This window comes from Thunnus thynnus, chromosome 18 (assembly GCF_963924715.1).
Source record: "Thunnus thynnus chromosome 18, fThuThy2.1, whole genome shotgun sequence".
NCBI lineage: Eukaryota > Metazoa > Chordata > Actinopteri > Scombriformes > Scombridae > Thunnus > Thunnus thynnus.
Window position 1 is genome coordinate 820,759 of NC_089534.1, and position 19,214 is coordinate 839,972.

General features: G+C 38.2%; 2 protein-coding genes across 5 annotated transcripts in view; both read right to left on the reverse strand.

Moving 5' to 3' along the window:
- Positions 1 to 18,934, reverse strand: part of LOC137169472 (NLR family CARD domain-containing protein 3-like) — a 50,219-nt gene extending 31,285 nt beyond the window's left edge. For both annotated transcript variants that reach the window (XM_067572692.1, XM_067572691.1), the window contains exons 1-5: positions 18,839 to 18,934; positions 15,955 to 16,002; positions 15,549 to 15,650; positions 15,317 to 15,451; positions 13,853 to 13,966 (exon numbers count right to left, since the gene is read on the reverse strand). In XM_067572692.1, coding sequence (XP_067428793.1) covers positions 13,853 to 13,966; positions 15,317 to 15,451; positions 15,549 to 15,637 — 338 coding nt within the window. In that variant the 5' untranslated portion in view covers positions 15,638 to 15,650; positions 15,955 to 16,002; positions 18,839 to 18,934. The remainder of the gene's footprint in view (positions 1 to 13,852; positions 13,967 to 15,316; positions 15,452 to 15,548; positions 15,651 to 15,954; positions 16,003 to 18,838) is intronic.
- LOC137169473 (NLR family CARD domain-containing protein 3-like) lies at positions 2,493 to 13,844 on the reverse strand. 3 transcript variants are annotated; one of them, XM_067572693.1, is made up of 8 exons: positions 13,432 to 13,844; positions 13,021 to 13,249; positions 10,944 to 12,747; positions 9,823 to 9,996; positions 9,469 to 9,642; positions 9,101 to 9,274; positions 3,908 to 3,954; positions 2,493 to 3,679 (listed from the first exon to the last, which is right to left on the reverse strand). In XM_067572693.1, exons 1-8 carry the CDS (start codon positions 13,624 to 13,626, stop codon positions 3,081 to 3,083), a joined length of 3,396 nt encoding a protein of 1,131 aa, XP_067428794.1. In that variant the 5' UTR covers positions 13,627 to 13,844; the 3' UTR covers positions 2,493 to 3,080. The 3 variants fall into 3 exon arrangements, 2 of the variants coding, with proteins under 2 accessions (XP_067428794.1, XP_067428795.1); XM_067572694.1 differs by lacking the exon at positions 9,469 to 9,642; XR_010924462.1 differs by lacking the exon at positions 2,493 to 3,679 and having other exon boundaries at positions 3,928 to 3,954; positions 8,947 to 9,274.
- Positions 18,935 to 19,214: the final 280 nt, after the last annotated feature.

Sequence of the window (19,214 nt, forward strand, 5' to 3'; positions counted from 1 at the left end):
ACCTTCCTGAGATTTCATCCTAAATGTCCGTATAAGACGACCTGTTCTGCTCCGTTTCATTCACAGAAATGTTCCCAAAGAGTGAAAAGAAGAATCAGAAAGCAGCAGACACGTTTATCAGTGTCAGTAGTTCTATTAGAGGAACTGAAACTATTAGAAAACATGAATCCATCAGAGCAGCTGCACTGTGACACAAATAAAGAGGAAACACTTTGACATGAAGTTAAATAAAGCAAAGAGCTGCATGATTAATATGAGAGGAGTCATGTGACCATCAGAGATATTAGAGGAGAGAATATTACAGTTTATAGTAGGTGAGTCAGGTAAGTTGAGAGAGAGACAGTGAGGAGAGAGAACGAGGGAAAGATTTCTCTGGAACAGGAAGCTTGTGAATGAGATAAATGACCAATCAGTGGTCTGCAGTGTAAAACATGAAAACTAGACAGTGAGAACAGCTTTTAATCAACAACAGTCAGACTCTCAGGCTGCTTCCCACAGCAGCTCAAAACCAGTTTGTCTCATATAAAAACAAATCTTTGGAGCAAATATATCAAATGATCCCAACTGAAGCCACAGAAAATAAACCATCTCAGAGCCTGATATGATCAATACACTTTATTTTAGGATGCACATTTTATCAAAAGTTATGTATTTTATTTTAAATGCAGCTTCATTCTACTTGAAATGAGAAAAGATTCACTGTTACAGTTGTGAACATCTGTGTTTAATAGACTGTTAGTTTCTTTCATGTTGTTGCTGTTTAAACTCATTCACACCTCAATCAACTGGATTCATGTTTCTATGTGTTGAAGCATCAATCAGCCTGAACAGCTGCTGCACTAATATTATTAACTTTATTAAAGCACATGAACTTTGTTTAGAAAACAGATATAAAGATTATTATAATTATTATTAACGATATGAATATACAGGATATAACATGTTGGATTAATAAATTTTAATTTATGATGGGCAGCTGAGTTCTTATGACCAAAGTACAATTAACAATGAATAAAAAGGATTTAGGTTTTTATTGTTTTATTGGACTTTATAGCAGCCTACTTTCCTTTTCCATTGTATTTATATAACATATCTGTAATCATTCTACAATATTACTCTATAATATAATATTCTATGGTGTTTCTATAATATTAATATTTCTCTGCACTACAGTAACATCACATTGTAAATATCACATATGGTCACATATAGCAACATGATTTCCAGCTGTGATTGTTGGTAAACTCATTAATGTGAGACCTGACGTGTCTGTGATTACTGGATATCTGATATCTGATCAATGATCAATGATTCTGACCCTGCTGATGTCCTCCTGGATCAATCTCCAGCTCTGATTGATCACCTGCACCACATCTTCATCATCATCATCTTCATCATCAGCCTGGAGCCATACACACACTTATCTGATCAATACATCTGTAACAATATGTCTTCATGTAAAACAGTAAAAATACATTATTATTTGTCTGTGTGGACATTTATACACTATTAATACATATATCACTATTCTATTAATATACTAAAACTGAACTATTTTAACTTCATGTTCAAACTATAACAGAATGAATAATAAAGAAAATGTGGAAAATACATTTTTGTAAATAATTTCTATATACATGTTGTACTTATTGTAAATAAACATGTTGTAAATAAAGTTATTATTATCACTTGCATGATGTTAGTGACATATTTGAATATTTTAACTGTAAAATCTAAACTTCCTGTTCTAATTCTATTGAAAATGAAACATGTTTAAATAAATATGAATATTGATGAATTGGGGCCCTGGTGGCCGTGGATATGCCTCCATCACTGGTTTCTAAAATAGAGGAAAGTGGAACTTGAATTATTAGAAACTAAATTAAACACTTTTAACGTGTTTAATTGTAATTTCATTATAATAAGTTAATTATTTTGCTTTTAAATTATAAATTGTAAAACTCAAAGTAAAAAAATATTGTTACATTTCTTAATTAATAATTGTATTTCTTTGATCTTTAAATGTTTGATGATTCGATCACATTTAAAAAGGATGTAAAGCATCAAGAGCTCTGATTATTTTTATAGCTTATATTTTGCTCACATGGTGCGACTTCCCAAACACAGCTGTGTTTCATCAAATCACCACAAACTAACCAACATACAGGAAACTTGGGCCAGATGTTTCAGTACAGGTGAACTCAGTCCTGTTTCCTGAGAAAACGTATTGGACGTCTGACAGACTCTTTTTATTTCTCTCTTTGTTCATTTTATCTTAAACATTAATTAATGATTAAAAACAACAATGTCAAATAAAGAAGGACTGTAAAACATCACAATGTGAGAAATATATGTAACATCTGTAAAGATCATGTTTGCTGAATTCATTCTGTCATAAATGTTCTAATGAGAGAAAAACACAAGTAGTGTAGTAGAAGTAGAAGTAGTATAACATTACACATCCATGTAAAAAACAAGTGATGTTCTCTGAATAAGTAGTGAATGAATATTTTTATTCAAGTGTAAAACAGCCAAAGCTGCCCAGCAAACATGAGCTTACAAGACAATATTTACATCACCTGCAGAGGCAAGAAAAACTAAAGGAAAGCAACCCATACATGTTATTATATACATACATGTCAGACACATTACATCAGATAGAAACATACGTTGATGTTCATGATTTAACACAAACTGAGCTGATGTCAAACAGACTGGGATGTCTGCTGGACATTTTCAGGAAAAACTTCACTTTAAGATCCTGATAAAATGGAATAACTAACAGCCACTAACAGCTACTAGATGCTGCTCCAAGAAAACTTTACTGAAGTCAATCAGAGTCAACACAGTTTTTACACATAAATTCAGCCCAGAGGAGATCATTTCACTACTTCTAATAGAAACAATATTCTGACATTAAAGCACAGTCAGTGATCCAAATGAAGCCAGAGTGAAACCTCGTCCACCATCAACATTTAAACACAGGAAGCTGCTGTCACTTCCAGTTTCTGTTGTTCACTGGTGAACAGAGTGAACAGTGATTTCAGCAGCTGTCTTCAGTCAGCAGTGTGACTGTTTGTCTACACAGGAGGAGACTCTTCCTCAGACAGACGACACAGAGACACTGAGGAACCAAGAGACCAGAGCCCAAACCCAGCACACAGAGGCTGAGTGAATGTGGTGTTGAAGGTGTGGAGGTGGATCAGTGTGTCAGAGGAGACTCTGTAGAAGGACAGAGTGCCAGCAGGACAGTCCACATACACTGCTACTCTGTTAGAGACAGAGGAGGAGGAGGAGGAGGAGGAGGAGGAAGAGGAGGATGAGTAGGAGGAGGAGGGGATGGATGTGTAATTCTTATTGTGCCAGACAGAGTAACCATCATCAGAGCAGCTCAGACTCCAGGACTGATAATTATGTCCAAACCTACAGTCAACACTGTTTCCTTTCCTGCTGATTCTTCTGTAAGTCACTGATATATAAACTCCTCCTCTCCACTCGACCTCCCAGTAACAGCGACCAGTCAGACCATTTCTACACAGCAGCTGTTCCCAGTAGTCAAATCTGTCTGGATGATCAGGATATGACTGATTCTCTCTCACATATGTCACCTTCCTGTTGTTGTCATACAGTTTGAGGTTTCTGTTTAATGTGTTTGTGTCCAGTGTGAGTTCACAGAAATCTGATGAAGAGAAGAAGAAACAACACAGCAGCAGTTTATCATCTGACACACCTGATGGATTTATTCTCTGTTTAAGTTCTGATCTGTTGTTCATTTCTATAAAGTTTAATGACACATTTTGTCAGTAATGTTTTAATGAATAAAAACCACAAAGACCAACTTTGTATTTAAAGAGAAACTGACTGTGTGCTGTTTAGTTGTCATGAATCAGATTAAATCCACACTTACACTTCTTCAGATAAAGTCTTGACCTGAGCTCTCTACCATGGTCCAACCTGGAGGAAGAAACACAGTCAGAATGATTTTCTATCCAACATGAGTCCTAACTGCTGTTCAACATGAAGCAGTGTTCCTCAGTTTGTCAGAGTGACACAGAAACAGGCTGCAACTCATCTGTCTCAACTGTCTGCTGGATTCTTTCACTGAAGTCTGAGAGGAAAAGACGTGAAGAAGAAGATGTGATGTACAAATATGTCCTCAGACATGATGAATCAGAATATTAAATATTGACCTCTGCATGTTGTGCTGAGGATAGAGCCTGTCATGACTTCAATATTAAAGGAGACTTTACTTCAAGGTGAAAATTAAGTTATCAGAGAATAAATGCAGCTATAAGACACTAAAACATTTTAATGCAATTATACAAAATATAATAATAATAATAATAATAATAATAATAATAATAATATCTAAATAAAACATCAATGACAAGTAATAAAGTTCTTTTAAACATCACTGCATAACTACAGTAACCTCTTAACAGATCAGTCAAACTACAAAATTCAACTTGTAATGTGTCATTTAATCCAACTTGAGGCTCTGAGGGAGTCAAACAGGAAATCTGTGATTTGGGGCTGAATAAATAAAACTGACTTGACTTCAATAATTCAATATCAAGATTTCAGAGTTAGAGAATAAATGAACCTTTAAGGCTGTTCATTTATTTGGTTTCAATATATAATAATTATAATAAAAATAATAGTTGAAAGACACAATAAGAAACAACAACAACAAGTTAGAAAGTTCTAAATGATACAAGTGAACTTCTTTAGAATGAACAATAAATACATGTTTAATAAAATAATAGATGGACTCTCCTCTGATGAGTTCAGGGACACTGTAGGAGGACAACCGCTTGTTCTTTAATTCTGGTAACCAATCTTTGATTCTTAAGGAAAATAAGAGACAGTGTCGTAGGGAAAACTTTTGAGGAAGCCAAGTGAGACAAGAGAGACAGGAAAGACTACGTTGCTGCTTTAATAGCCAGAGTAATGTAACCAGATGAGCTATTAGCATGCCGCTGTCATTTTACATAAAACTGTATCAAATTGTATCACCGACACGCGCCCGTGCACACACACACACACTCACACACACACACACACACACACACACACACACTCTCACACACACACACACTCACTCTCTCTCTCTCTCTCTCTCACACACACACACACACACACACACACACACACACAGTCCTAAACATCTTATCAATTTATGCATGTTCTTATTAATTTATGCCCCCCCCCCACCCAAATGCATAACCGGCCGCTTAATGCACAGTACAGATCCGATAATGAATAAAAGAAGCATTCATTCACAAATTAAATCAGGAGACGTTTAAAGTTTTATTTTTCGGCTACATCATAAAGTATCAGTAGTCTACATGTATCAAACACATGACTTATAAGCCCCGTTGTATGTGCTTGAAATACACAAATACTCTCCATACTTCCTTATCCTTTAAAACTAGACCAAATGTTCATTATACAACATGACCTAAAACACATAACAACCCAGTAACAGACCTGCAGAGGCCATAAACAATCAAAACAAATATCATCTATTCAGGTAACCTGGCCCTATGAGTGCTGTCCGTGGTGCTGATTTTATATGCGTTAACAACCACAATAAAACTTCAGTCTATTTCCACGGACTGACTAACACATTCAGCTAAACCCAGGCAAGCATGGCACATTAAGCAATATGACCACATCAAAAACTGCACACATAGCTACATGGGCAGTTCAGTCAACAGTAAAGCCATAGAGGGAGAAGGGGGTGTGCATTTCACTCACCCTATTTGAAGAGGAAGCCGATCCCAAGTGCTCTGAAAGTGTAGTGTCAAACTCTGCAAATGTATGTACCAGCTCCACAAAATTGCCCCCGTTTGAGCTGCCAGCGGCCTCATTGTCCTGAATGTTTGTTCTTGGCGCGCAAGGTACAAGGCTGCAACAATGAGTCTCATCAGAATATCCCGGTTCTTCTTCACTTGTTCATTGTGCTTCTTTGTGCTGATGGTTCTCACCGAGTCCAGAGCCTCTTCAATCCTGACGCCCAAAAAGCTTCAATTTCACAGCACAATCTATGTGACTCTTTGATTTACCGTGCCTCTCAATTGCCCGTGACAGGTTGACAAGGTCCATGAATCCTGTACTGGCCCATGTATTATTCAGTGAGCACGAATCCTTGTCGAAAAGACACGGCCAGCAAAATAACCGCTGAAGTTTAGCGCTACCAGCTAGCCACTCCTTGCGAACATAATTTTCCTCATTGAATGTCTGAATCCCGCCTTTTTTCCTCTCCATACGCAGCTCTAGTTTGGGTGTTGGCCTGCCGTCAGACATAATTTTGAGTTGCTGCTGTAGTGGTAGTTTAGTAAAATTGTTTTTTACTAAAAACTCCAAATCTCCACCCTCCATAACTACACTTGCTAATGTTGCTAACGGTGATATCAAATGGCTAACAGTTATCAATGACGTTGATAACATGCTATGATTTGATTGGTGAGAGGCCAAAGGTTGGCTGGTTTCCCTTGGTATAGTTCTGACCAATCACAGATTGGCAGTGGCATGAGGGTAGCCTCATCTGATTGGTTAATCCTTCAATTTTTTTTCACCAAGGGATGCCAATTTCAGTCTGGCCTCCCCACGGACTGACATTAGTCTACAGTAGATGTACAATATAGTGTTTCACCACACATTCACCACATAACATTTAGAGGGGCGCTGTTTCATTCATTGTAAAATACTCAATGAGAAATGGGGAAGAGATGACAACAACAGCACAGAATAACCGAAACTGTTAAACGAAGTGTTTTTATTGAAATGACAACTGCAGTCTAAAAAAGCAGGGGAAGCCTGGCTTCCTTTGGCTTCTGGGAGAAAACACCACTGATAAGAGACAGACTCTCTGGATTCCTAAGTTTGTAAGAGCGGACCCTCGGCCTACAGAACTGACCTTTGTAACCCTCCAAGTGGGGGTTCAATCAGTGATGATCAACAGACTCAGGAAGACCTCCTTGAAACCATTTCGATAAATTGAATTACAACACAAACTAAAAGCATGAAATGACCCTAAAGGCCACTTGGACCGGAGGAAAACAACTCCCACCTTATAGATGGAAGACAGACTCTTATCAACAAAGCCATAAACTAATCCACATTCCTGAGGACTTTGTGAAGCCCCCTTTGCAAATCTGAGGCAAACCTGAAATTCATGTAAATTAAATGTCTAATCATTATGCAACTTATATCATGTTATTCGTCGTGTAAATACAAGAAGAATGGTATAACTTTCATATATGTATGACTATCTACTAAAGAGATATAAGACTTCAGGTAAGACTACAGGTAACAACACTGCCCTCTATTGACAAGAGTTAAATTTCCTTACGTGAAGAGTTAATGAATGTTTAATAACCATGTATTTGTATTTTAAGTGTTTAACTTGTGATCTATTAACCTCATAGACAATCATATTTTAGTAGTTAAATTAGACGAGTAGTTTGGCTCAAAGATTGAAGTTCCTAAAATAATAGGAATGTAAAGATAATATTTGAAGGATTTGAGTTTAAAGTTTTCTTTTATTGTTAAACAATAGTCACATTGAATGCTTTTATATTATGAAGTAAGAGTTATGTCAACTTATATTTAAATATGTTTCTGAAAGTAATCTAATCACATAAGTGTTGCAGAACTTTATTTCCTTTCACTTTAGTATTAAACTTTATTTCAGTAGATGGTTTAAGATGTGTAGACAGTTTGAGAAAGTTGAACTAATGAAGGTTGTATGCTTAGACAGCATGAAGTGTTAATATGAAGGTTAATGTTTGTTATTAGAAGAACTGACTTATCATGGATTGTGTAAACTGCTCAGCTGTTTCTTTAATGGTTTTACAAATATGATACAAGCTGACAGGACCATTATTAATTAGAAATATCATGAACGCTTGGACATTATGACAGGAATGTGTTTACAGCTTAATGTGAAATAATAGGCAACAGTGACTTGAAGTGTGAGTTTTTGCGTGTAAAAACTCAGAATTAGATTTTAGAAATTAGAAGAAGAAGAAGAAGAAGAAGAAGAAGAAGAAGAAGGAAGAAGAAGAAGAAGAAGAAGAAGAAGAAGAAGAAGAAGAAGAAGAAGAAGAAGAAGAAGGTTTGAAACTGAACCTGCTCTCTGAGAGCAATATTGAAAACCAGAAGTGAAGCCGGCCTAAAGACTCTTTCAGAGCAGCCTGAAACAGCCTGATTCTTTACCGGCATTCAACGCCTCTGCATCCACTGAGATGCGCCACAGCCCACAGCTGATCCGGGCTCTTCCACTGCAACACCGCTGGTGATGCTGCACCAACAACTCTGGACCTGCCAAGATGACACTTCTACCACGACGACACACCTCAACAGTAAGGCATAACATGGCTTTGTGATCAAAGGTTGATGTCGAATAACGTTAAAATGAAAGAATTTATTTAGAGAAGTTGAATTAGCTTTTCCCCTCAGCATTCCCCGGTACAACACGTTAAGCCTCGAGTCACGCACTTCGAGCCACTCTTGCTGAATAATTTTCTTTATTAATTTTTATCATTCTTAGGCCTTATTTATTTATTTATTTATTTTACTTTCTTTTTATTTATAATGTTCTGTATATTATCTGTATATGTTATATTATCTATGCTTTATCATGTATCCTCAAGACGTTTAGCTATTAATCAATGTCTTCATTTATCCTAAAAGTGTTTGGTTGTTTCTTTGAGCTGCAGTAAACAGAGGTCACTGTTTGGGACAAGAACGTACGACTGTAAGACTGATTCACTGATTAAACTGAACAAGGGTTAGTGCTTCCTCCTGGCACTAACAAATCCTAACCAAAAAGGAGGTGGTGCCCTAATGACGAGGTAATTCATTAATAAAGTATTAACGCTCCTACAACACCATGAGAACATGAAAGTTTAACAAAAGAATAACTTTATGTCAACTTACTAGCTTTTTCCAGAGGTTTCACTCACATTACATGACCTTCAAACTATTACATCCATGATCAAGAATGAACTTTTATGTTCAGCATAAAAGTTCTTTACCTGAGAGTATCCACCTATCTGTCCATACATGAGAGTAACCAACTGTCTGTCCATACCTGAGAGTGTCCAGTCTCCAGTGTGGATCCTCCAGTCCAGCAGACAGAAGTTTTTCTCCTGACTTTCCTGGATGATTGTAGCTCAGGTCAAGCTCTCTCAGATGGGAGGGGTTGGAGTTCAGAGCTGAGGCCAGAGAAGCACAGCCTTCCTCTGTGACCAGACATCCTGACAGACTTGAAATATAAAAAGATTGATAACACAATGTTTTTTAATCATAAGTACCAGAGTCCTACAGATGTTGTGCAGAATAATTGACATTGATCTGAATATAAAGAAGCATGCAAATGATCAACTGTTAAAATCTCTCTCTGAGTCAGCTTTATTCTCATTGTTCAAGATAACAAAATTATAGATGCTGTATCCTGACCTCAGAGTTTCCAGTGTGCAGTGTGGACTCTCCAGTCCAGCAGACAACAGCTGGACTCCTGAATTTTGCAAGTTGTTGTTACTCAGGTCAAGCTCTCTCAGATGGGAGGGGTTGGAGTTCAGAGCTGAGACCAGAGAAGCACAGCCTTCCTCTGTGACCAGACATCCTGAAAGACTTGAAATATAAAAAGATTGATAACACATAAGTACCAGAATCCTACAGATGTTGTGCAGAATAATTGACATTGATCTGAATATAAAGCAGCATGCAAATGATCAACTGTTAAAATCTCTCTCCGAGTCAGCTTTATTCTCATTGTTCAAGATAACAAAATTATAGATGTTGTATCCTGACCTGAGAGTTTCCAGTGTGCAGTGTGGACTCTCCAGTCCAGCAGACAACAGCTTGACTCCTGAATTTTGCAAGTTGTTGTTACTCAGAACCAGCTCTCTCAGACTAGAGGACTGGGAGCTGAGAACTGAGGACAGAGCTGCACAGCTTCTCTCTGAGAGGTTACAGCCACTCAGCCTGAAGAAGAATTAGTGATTAACATAATAAAGAAGTGTTATTTCCCTTCCATAAAATATTAAAGGTTTGTTGATATTTTTGGCTGGACCTGCCATGGACCAGCCCTATAACCCAGAATGTCTATCACTGACTCACTGACTGAGTGATGAAGTAGCAGTCACATGTCACTCTCAGCACAGCCCCAAAATAAGTTTTAAAAACACACGTTTACCAAGCACCTCACATGGAGGCTCTGACACTGACAGGAGCACAAACCCGTGGATACAAACAAAGGCAGTAGATCCATTTTACCAGCCTGCACTGCAGCTAGCAGCTAATTAGTATGCCTAGCATGGTTAGCATAGCTCTGTCGTGCTGTGTGTGTGTAGCCTATAGACTGTATAAAAATAAGTTGTTGCAGTGGTGTTTATAGTTTGACAGCACTGTGCTGGGTAGGTGACGGGTGTGTTTACAGTGTTTTTGTGCTCTGAAAGACGTCACAGCTTAGCATGCTAATCCTACATTAACATATGAATAGGACCATATGTTTACAGACATCTGAAGACTGAAACAGATGAAAGAGAAAATAAAAATAATTAGAATAGTTACAATTGATGTTAAAATAAGTTATCTTTCAAATGAAACATCCAAAGATATGAGTGGAAAGTATTGTTCTCACAACTGCATTTATACCTTTTTTTTTACTCAAATGTAGCTTAACCATGTCATGTGATATGCTACTTCAGTACACTTTAACAACAAATATTACTGGGACCACCACAGAAAATTGCAGATGGACATTTAATATCCAGGAATTCACATTATAGACACTACCACTGACTATGACTGTAAAAAAAATTGGCCACAGTTTCACACATTGACCATACACAGTCCATCCATATACTAGAACTAGTCTTGTTTATAATCAAATAGCGTATAAGTACTTTTCTAGTCATCCATCCACTTACAGAGCTTTATTTGAAGCTTTGACCACTGGCAGCAGCCTCAGAAGAGCCTCTTCTGAAGCAGAGTATTTCTTCAGGTCAAACACATCCAGATCTTTTTCTGATGACAATAAGATGAAGACCAGAGCTGACCACTGAGCAGGAGACAGTTTATCTGTGGAGAGACTTCCTGATCTCAGGTACTGTTGGATCTCCTCCACTAGAGAATGATCATTCAGTTCATTCAGACAGTGGAACAGATTGATGCTTCTCTCTGAAGACAGATTCTCACTGATCTTCTTCTTGATGTACTTGACTGTTTCCTGATTGGTCTGTGAGCTACTTCCTGTCTGTGTCAGCAGACCTTGTAGGAGAGTCTGATTGGTCTGCAGTGAAAGACCCAGGAGGAAGCGGAGGAACAAGTCCAAGTGTCCGCTTGGACTCTTTAAGGCCTCGTCCACAGCGTTCTGGTAGAGATGGTTTAGTTTAGGTTTGTCTTTAAAGACTTTAGACAAACAGGATGTCGTTTGTTCTTCTGCCAGCAGATTGACTCCAGAGTTGATGAATGTCAGATGGACATGAAGAGCAGCCAGAAACTCCTGAACACTCAGATGGACGAAACAGAACACCTTGTTCTGGTACAGCCCACTCTCCTCTTTAAAGATCTCTGTGAACACTCCTGAGCACTTTGAGGCTGCTCTGATATCGATGCCACACTCTGTCAGGTCTGATTCATAGAAGATCAGGTTGCCTTTCTGCAGCTGCTCAAAAGCCAGTTTTCCCAGAGACTCAATCATCTTCCTGCTCTTTTTATTCCAGTGTGGATCTGTCTCAGCTCCTCCATCATATTTGATGTTCTTCAGTTTCAACTGAACCACCAGGAAGTGGATGTACATCTCAGTCAGGGTCTTGGGCAGCTCTCCTCCCTCTCTGATTTTCAACACATCCTCCAGAACTGTAGCAGTGATCAAGCAGAAGACTGGGATGTGACACATGATGTGGAGGCTTCGTGATGTCTTGATGTGGGAGATGATGGTGCTGGCCTGCACCTCATCTCTGAATCTCTTCCTGAAGTACTCCTCCTTCTGTGGATCAGTGAACCCTCTGACCTCTGTCACCATGCCGACACACTCAGAAGGGATCTGATTGGCTGCTGCAGGTCGTGTGGTTATCCAGAGGCGAGCTGAGGGAAGCAGTTTCCCCCTGATGAGGTTTGTGAGCAGCACATCCACTGAGGTGGACTCTGTAACATCAGTCAGGATCTTATTGTTGTGGAAGTCCAGAGGAAGTCGACACTCATCCAGACCATCAAAGATGAACACAACCTGGAACTCTTCAAACCTGCAGATTCCTGCTTCTTTGGTTTCAGTAAAGAAGTGATGAACAAGTTCCACCAAGCTGTACTTTTTCTCTTTCAGCACATTCAGCTCTCTGAAAGTGAATGGAAATGTGAAGTGTATGTCCTGGTTGGCTTTGTCTTCAGCCCAGTCCAGAGTGAACTTCTGTGTTAAGACTGTTTTCCCAATGCCAGCCACTCCCTTTGTCATCACTGTTCTGATTGGTTCATCTCTTCCAGGTGAGGCTTTAAAGATGTCCTCTTGTCTGATTGTTGTTTCTGGTCTGTCTGGTTTCCTGGATGCTGTTTCAATCTGCCTGACCTCATGTTCATCATTGACCTCTGCAGTCCCTCCCTCTGTGATGTAGAGCTCTGTGTAGATCTGATTCAGAAGGGTTGGGTTTCCAGCTTTAGCAATCCCCTCAAACACACACTGGAACTTCTCCTTCAGGTTAGACTTGAGTTTATATCGACACTCTGGAGCACAAGTTCCTGAATGAACAAACAAATTAAATCAATCAGATGATTCTACAGTAAATTAGTAGAATGTAAACATTAAACTGCAGATGTTTATATTTTCCACTACGAAATATATTCAGCTCATCAGTTGTTGACAAACAGTCTCTGACTGTTTTCAGCTCAGAAGAATTCATAGATCTGATGCAGATGTGTGCATCATATTAACAGCAGAGTTTGAAATATAAACCTCTCCCATGTTGCCTCCATTTCCTCTCCATCATGTTAAATCTGTTAAAATCCTCTTACTGCTCTGCAGACAGTCAGCCAGCTCCTCCTGCTTCATTCTCCTCAGGAAGTGCAGTGTGATCTTCAGAAATGCCTCTTTGCTGCTCCTCCTCTGCTCTTCATCCTCACCGTCCAACACCTCCTCATCCTCACTCTGACTCTCTAAGCATTCTGAGTAATCTGGACTCAGAACCTTCTGGATCTTCTTCATCTCATTCTTCACAAATTTGATGATGTTCTCCTCCAGCAGCTGGAACAGAATAAAATGTAAATTTAACTGGTAGAAGTCAACATCAGATCATCTGTGACAGACTGAAAACCTGCTGGTCTACAGAGTGCAGCATGGAGACTGTTAGGACCAGAATGGTAGTTTAGTATTTAGTCTGTGGCTGTTGTAGTTAGCAGTAGTAGCTGTGTTTTACATTTACACACCATAAATATGGAGTCCAGGTGTGTTTGATGCTGCTGGACAGACTGACCACTGAGAACTTCTGAGCTCTGCTGATGAACTCTGTGAAGAAAAGATGAAGTCTTAGAATAAATAATGACATCAGTGTTAAAGGTGTTGTGTTCTATCACAGTGGATCCAGTTAAAACACTCAGCTGTTCTGTCTTACCTCTGATCATTTGTCTCTGTAAAGACTTTGTACCTCTGTTTTAAAAAATGTTATACAGATAAAGTTTGTGGTTTTCAGGAAAGCGTCTGTAGGAGGAGTGTGTGTGTTTGTAGTTATGAGAACCTTGTGTGTAAAAACAGTATTAGTCACTAAGGTCAAGAATTAATTTTTACATCAATGATATGTCTTCTTATGAGAGTTGGATAATAACAGACACAAACATTTTACAGTCTGACCTCTGATCAGCAGACTGATGGCCATGTTTGAAGGCAATAGGTCGATAGATAGAGCCGTCACTCTTCATGGACACACAGCTGGGTTCAGGAGAATCTGGTCTCTGCTGATGGATCCTGATGGAAACAGAGAAATGATAAAAACAAGTGTAACTTACAGTATTGATCCTGAACATTGTTGTGTTGGTGTGTAGTTTGGTGTCGGTGAACTTGAGCTTCCTGCTCAGATTCACATACAGCTGCTAGTTTAGTTGCTTCCTGCTGCTGCAGACTCACCATCCTGGTGGTGTGAGGCTCATTGATGCCTGTCTGCAGCTTCTCCTGGACTATTTGGCATCTGTCCTGATCTGGGCCTTGTCATAGTAAATGGTGTCTGATCCTGCTTCAACTATCACTACTGTCCCCATAAACCTCAATCAAGATTCAGAGTCTTCCACAGCTACCTTCCTAACTGAAGAGTTAAACAATTCAAATTGTTAGATTATTAACAAGAAGTTGTACTTTTGATCGTCTTTTACTGTTTTGTTTATCTTAATAACATACTGTTGCACGTCAGTATTGACTCAGTGTGTTTCTGTAAAAAGATCACATGTCTTGTATTAACTCAGTTACTTAATGTGTTTGCTGTGTGTTTGCTTATATATCATTTATAATCAAGATTATCTTGAAAGTGACATGTTTTTAAAACGTATAACAGACGTCCGGGTCAGACAGGACGTCAGCTGGACCATTTTAGAAAGTAGATCATATTAAGTTGTTAATCTCAACATATAGCAGAATGTACACTGTATACAGAAACATTAGCAGAATAGTTAAATAGTCCCGTTGATGATGGTAAAGACATATTTTGACGTTGCTGGAACATCCAGGTAACGTCCCGGATAGCAGCACAACTTTCATTGTGGAACTATTTTTGAGTCATTACTTCTTAATTAAGTTTTGCTGGGATAATATAATCAAGCTGCAGTAGAATTTCATTCTCTACAACAGAAACATGTAAATATGTTGCACATATGCAGATGAGAACAACTTTATTGTGAGTTCAGCTTCGTTTAAACACAGTTGAGGTGATCACAGAGAGCAGGACGGTCAGAACAGGTTAAACATCAAACAGGAACAGTTTGCCAGTCTGTTCCCTCGGTTCAGTCTGTTAGTGCAGATTTCCACATCAATATTCTTTTTCTACCAACTGACCCCTGGGGGCCTCTGTAGTTTGTGCATTGAGGATAACTCTAGTTTATTACAAGTTTGGTCTGTGGTGCTGGATCCTTGTGGTATTTTGACCAAAGCATACAGCATATATTTTATTATTATTTGTGTTAACTTGTGGAAAAGGGTATAATATGGCCCCTTGAAAATCTAAAAAAAAAAGACCTGTAGATAAAATAACGCTAAAAAGAATTTTACATTTTAATGCTGATAACAGCTGCGTTAGGAAGAGAAAATCAATGACTGCTCTATTCTTACCATCGATCAGCTGATGGGTGTTCATGTTTGAAGGTAATAGGTCGACCCATAGACCAGTCACTCTTCATGGACACACAGCTGGGTTCAGGTTTAGGTCCAGGTCCAGCAGAGTCTGGTCTGTGCTGCTGCTCTGGGCTTCAACACAACACACACAGAGCTTTGAGTGTGAATAATGATGGTGGAGTGATGTGAGTGGAGAACAGTGATGGACAGTTAGAGATCCTCATCTCACCTCTGAGCTTTGGTCTGGCTGTCATGTTCCCCACACAGAGAGCTTTTAGAGGGAGGGACTCCCTCCTCTCTGTCCTCACACTGATCCATAGCAGAGAAACACCTTCACACAAACACAACAACAAGCTCATTCATTACAACAAGCTGCACATCACAGAGCCACACTGCTGTCTATCACACTGTCATTCTTTATTCTACCACCAGATGGAGCCAAAGTCAGTCATTACTTTAAGATTTCCACTGTGGATACATGTTGAAGAAACTGCATTACTATATTCCTTTTTATACAGTTGTATTTTTGTCCACTAGAGACTCATATGCAGCAAGTTATAGTTCACTTCTGTTTAAAAACTGATGACATGATATATTTTTATTCAGCTGTGTGGCAGAAAGAAGAAAATACTCACCAGGTGAATTCAGATCCACATCTGGTCACAGAGTCGTTCTACCTTCACCTATAGAGGAAACACAGAGAGAAGCTGCAGCTGATTCTCCTTCATCAGTCCTTCATCATCAATCTGAGGACGCTGTCACTCTCTCATAACTTCACAGTCAAAGTCCAAAACCATAAAGATGATATTAAACCAGTGAACCTTGCAGCAGAGTTCAGCTCCAAACACACAGGAGGAACCTGCCAAGACTCTCTGTGAGGACATTAAACAATCTCACAGTGCCGCAGTATTCTGATTTACCTGGAAACTGATGTTCATCTGTCCACAAACTAATGTTATTGTTGTCTGTCTGATGTGGACAAAAAGGAGCAAAGCATGTTGAATATTTAAACAACTGAAAGCTTTAACCCTTCCTTTACCAAAATACATTATCTCCACTTTGTCATGAAACTGCTGCCCAGCAATACTGTTGCTGATGTATTTGCAGCAGATTTTACTGTTTATGATCAATTAATTAACTGATTACAAAGTATTTATTTAAACAACATGATTTACTTTTAATGATATTTTTAAAGGTAAATATTTATTAAGATAACATGTAAAAATCAGTATCATTGTACTTTAACCCTTTAACACCCAGTGTCAGTTGTGTTCTGTACTTTATATTTGGGGAAAGTTTTCTGTTTGAGAATGACTGTAATGACCAAACTCATGAATCTGATCTATTGATGCACATATTACATGTTAATATTCATTAATATTCATTAATATTCATTAATATTTTCATTAAACCAGAAGTCTGAGCTGGATATTATTCTCTATATTCTCATGTAAAATAGACAAATTAATCTCGTTAATTAAGCATAATTAACAGACCACCACAAAGTGGAGCCTCAACATGAACCACAGAATTAAACAAATAAACATTTGAAGAGGTTGAATTTCAGTTTCAGCAAAACGATGCTTTTCTTGTTTTTTCTGTAGTTTTGTTCATTCCACCAAAGCACAGAGTTTCAACAAGTTTAGACCTTTTTTGGACCAATAAGATACAATTTAAGATGTATTTCACATCCAAACTGGCAAAAAGTACAAAGGATATGAAGGAAAATCAAAGTCCCAGAATTACTTGTAAAGTTAATCAGTTAATTAACCTAATTTGAGTGTTTTCTACTGCGGTCAAACCAGCCGCCACGTTATTTCCTCCTGCGCAAACACGTGTTTTATTACGGTAACGAGGTTTTTCCACTTGGAGGAACTGAAAAATGCGTTGATAAAACACAGTTTGCCGTCGTTTTAAATACAAACAAACAAACAAACTCTATTTATCGTTCTAAACACCAAACCAGTTTCACTGGCTCTGAATTTCCAGAATGTTTCACTGATGAATAAAACAGAATAAAATCCCTTCAAACATATTAAACACTAAAACAAGATGTTCAACTTAGAAGTTTATTGAAAGGAAACTGAATGTTTCTAATCACTAACTCAACTTCAGACACTCTACAGCAGTAAACTGATGCACATCAGCCTGCAGACCCGTATTTGATGAGATGTGGTCTCAGGGATCCCCATCAGGTTTCCATCAGGTTTTCATAATAAACTGAATGTGAAACCTTGTTAAGAGACGTCAAACAGTTTCTATAAATTAAACAGTTTTACAAAACATCACAATATGATTTAGATCATTAAAGCTGGTTAAACAATGTTAAACCTGAGTTCTGCTGTTCTAAAACTCACAAAACCACCTTCAAAGTCTAACAACTCAACACAGAACAAACAGTCTGGATGAATGAAATGTCCTCACAACAACTATCGAACTCCAGTCCCACCAGTTTATGTTACACACTGGTTCTAGTGGGAGTTATTCTCAATAGCACCACTAGCTGATAGTTGTAATGTTATACAAGAATAAATAATCATTTATTTAACCAACATTATCTCAAATCAAGAACTATTTTAATGCAGAAGTGATTTTTGTTCCTCAAGACTTAAAAGGACCATTTTAGTGGAGACCAGATCTGACTGTGACCCCCCTCAGAGTAAACCTGCACCTCTCTGGATGAGACAATAATCATAATAATGAATCATAATTGTTACGTTGGTTAGTGAGCACAGGAGACGACGAACTGTTGAGGAGTTTATTCAACAACGGCGAACACTCACAGCATAAATAGCTCGTACTCTGAATACTTCTGTACCCGCTGTGCATACACTTCTAACTTGTCTGTGTCTCCTCCTATCTGCTCTACACAGTCACCAGCTGAAGACACCTGCTGGTGAGGAGAGATAGCGACCGTAATAAAGTACAGCAGTAAACACAACATTAACTGCCTCCGTGTTTGTAAACACAACAATAATAATGAAAGCAGAGATCATTACACAGTGATGCGTCCTCGTATTTAAAATTAATTCCATCTAAAGTCTGAACTGAAACTAAAGTAAAGTATTCTGTAGAGTCTGAACGACATTTAACTGTTAGTTAATCAGACTCTTTGGTTCTGTGAGGAGAAGCTTCGCTCCGATCCATCAACCAAATCTCTGATCTTTATTACTTGTTTTGCCCTTCATGAATCATAACGATGCATTTGCTACATTGATAAGGCTCCTATGTTGGTTTCGTGTTGTAGTTTTGTTACGGCGTGGATCGATACATTTTTTTCTCAGAAACAGATTTCACAGCGAGACTGAAGTTAATGCAGCTTTGTAAAACGACCAATCTTCAAGACCTTTAAGACATTTTAAGGCCTAAAATTCAGATTATTGGACTTCAGACTTTTTAATGAACCCGGAAACCCTGAATGCAGCCAACAAATCAACATAACTCATCACTATAACAACCATCTCTACTGTTTTCACATCATTTTAACACAAACATGATGAAAACTGTTGGTTACGTTACCTTTAGATGCTGAAAATCATCTGAATCAAGCTGATGAGTGAAGATGAAATTAATCCGCAGCTTCAACAGGGAACCAACCAGAAGAGGAACAAACATTTTTTTTTTTAACCCTTATTGTAATGAGGAATTTATGATTCATTATTATAACATCTGTGTCCTCAGACACACTGGAGACAAACATTAAACTCTGTTTAACCAGTAAAACCATTGAAATGAAAAACCTCTTTTTAAGAGTCCTGGCTGAGAGCGGCAGCAACAACGATGATTACAGACAAACAACATAAAACACATAACACATAAATATATCATGTCTCATAAATACATCACAGTAATAGAGTGAAAACACTGCAGTACAGTCATATAAAATATTACATCC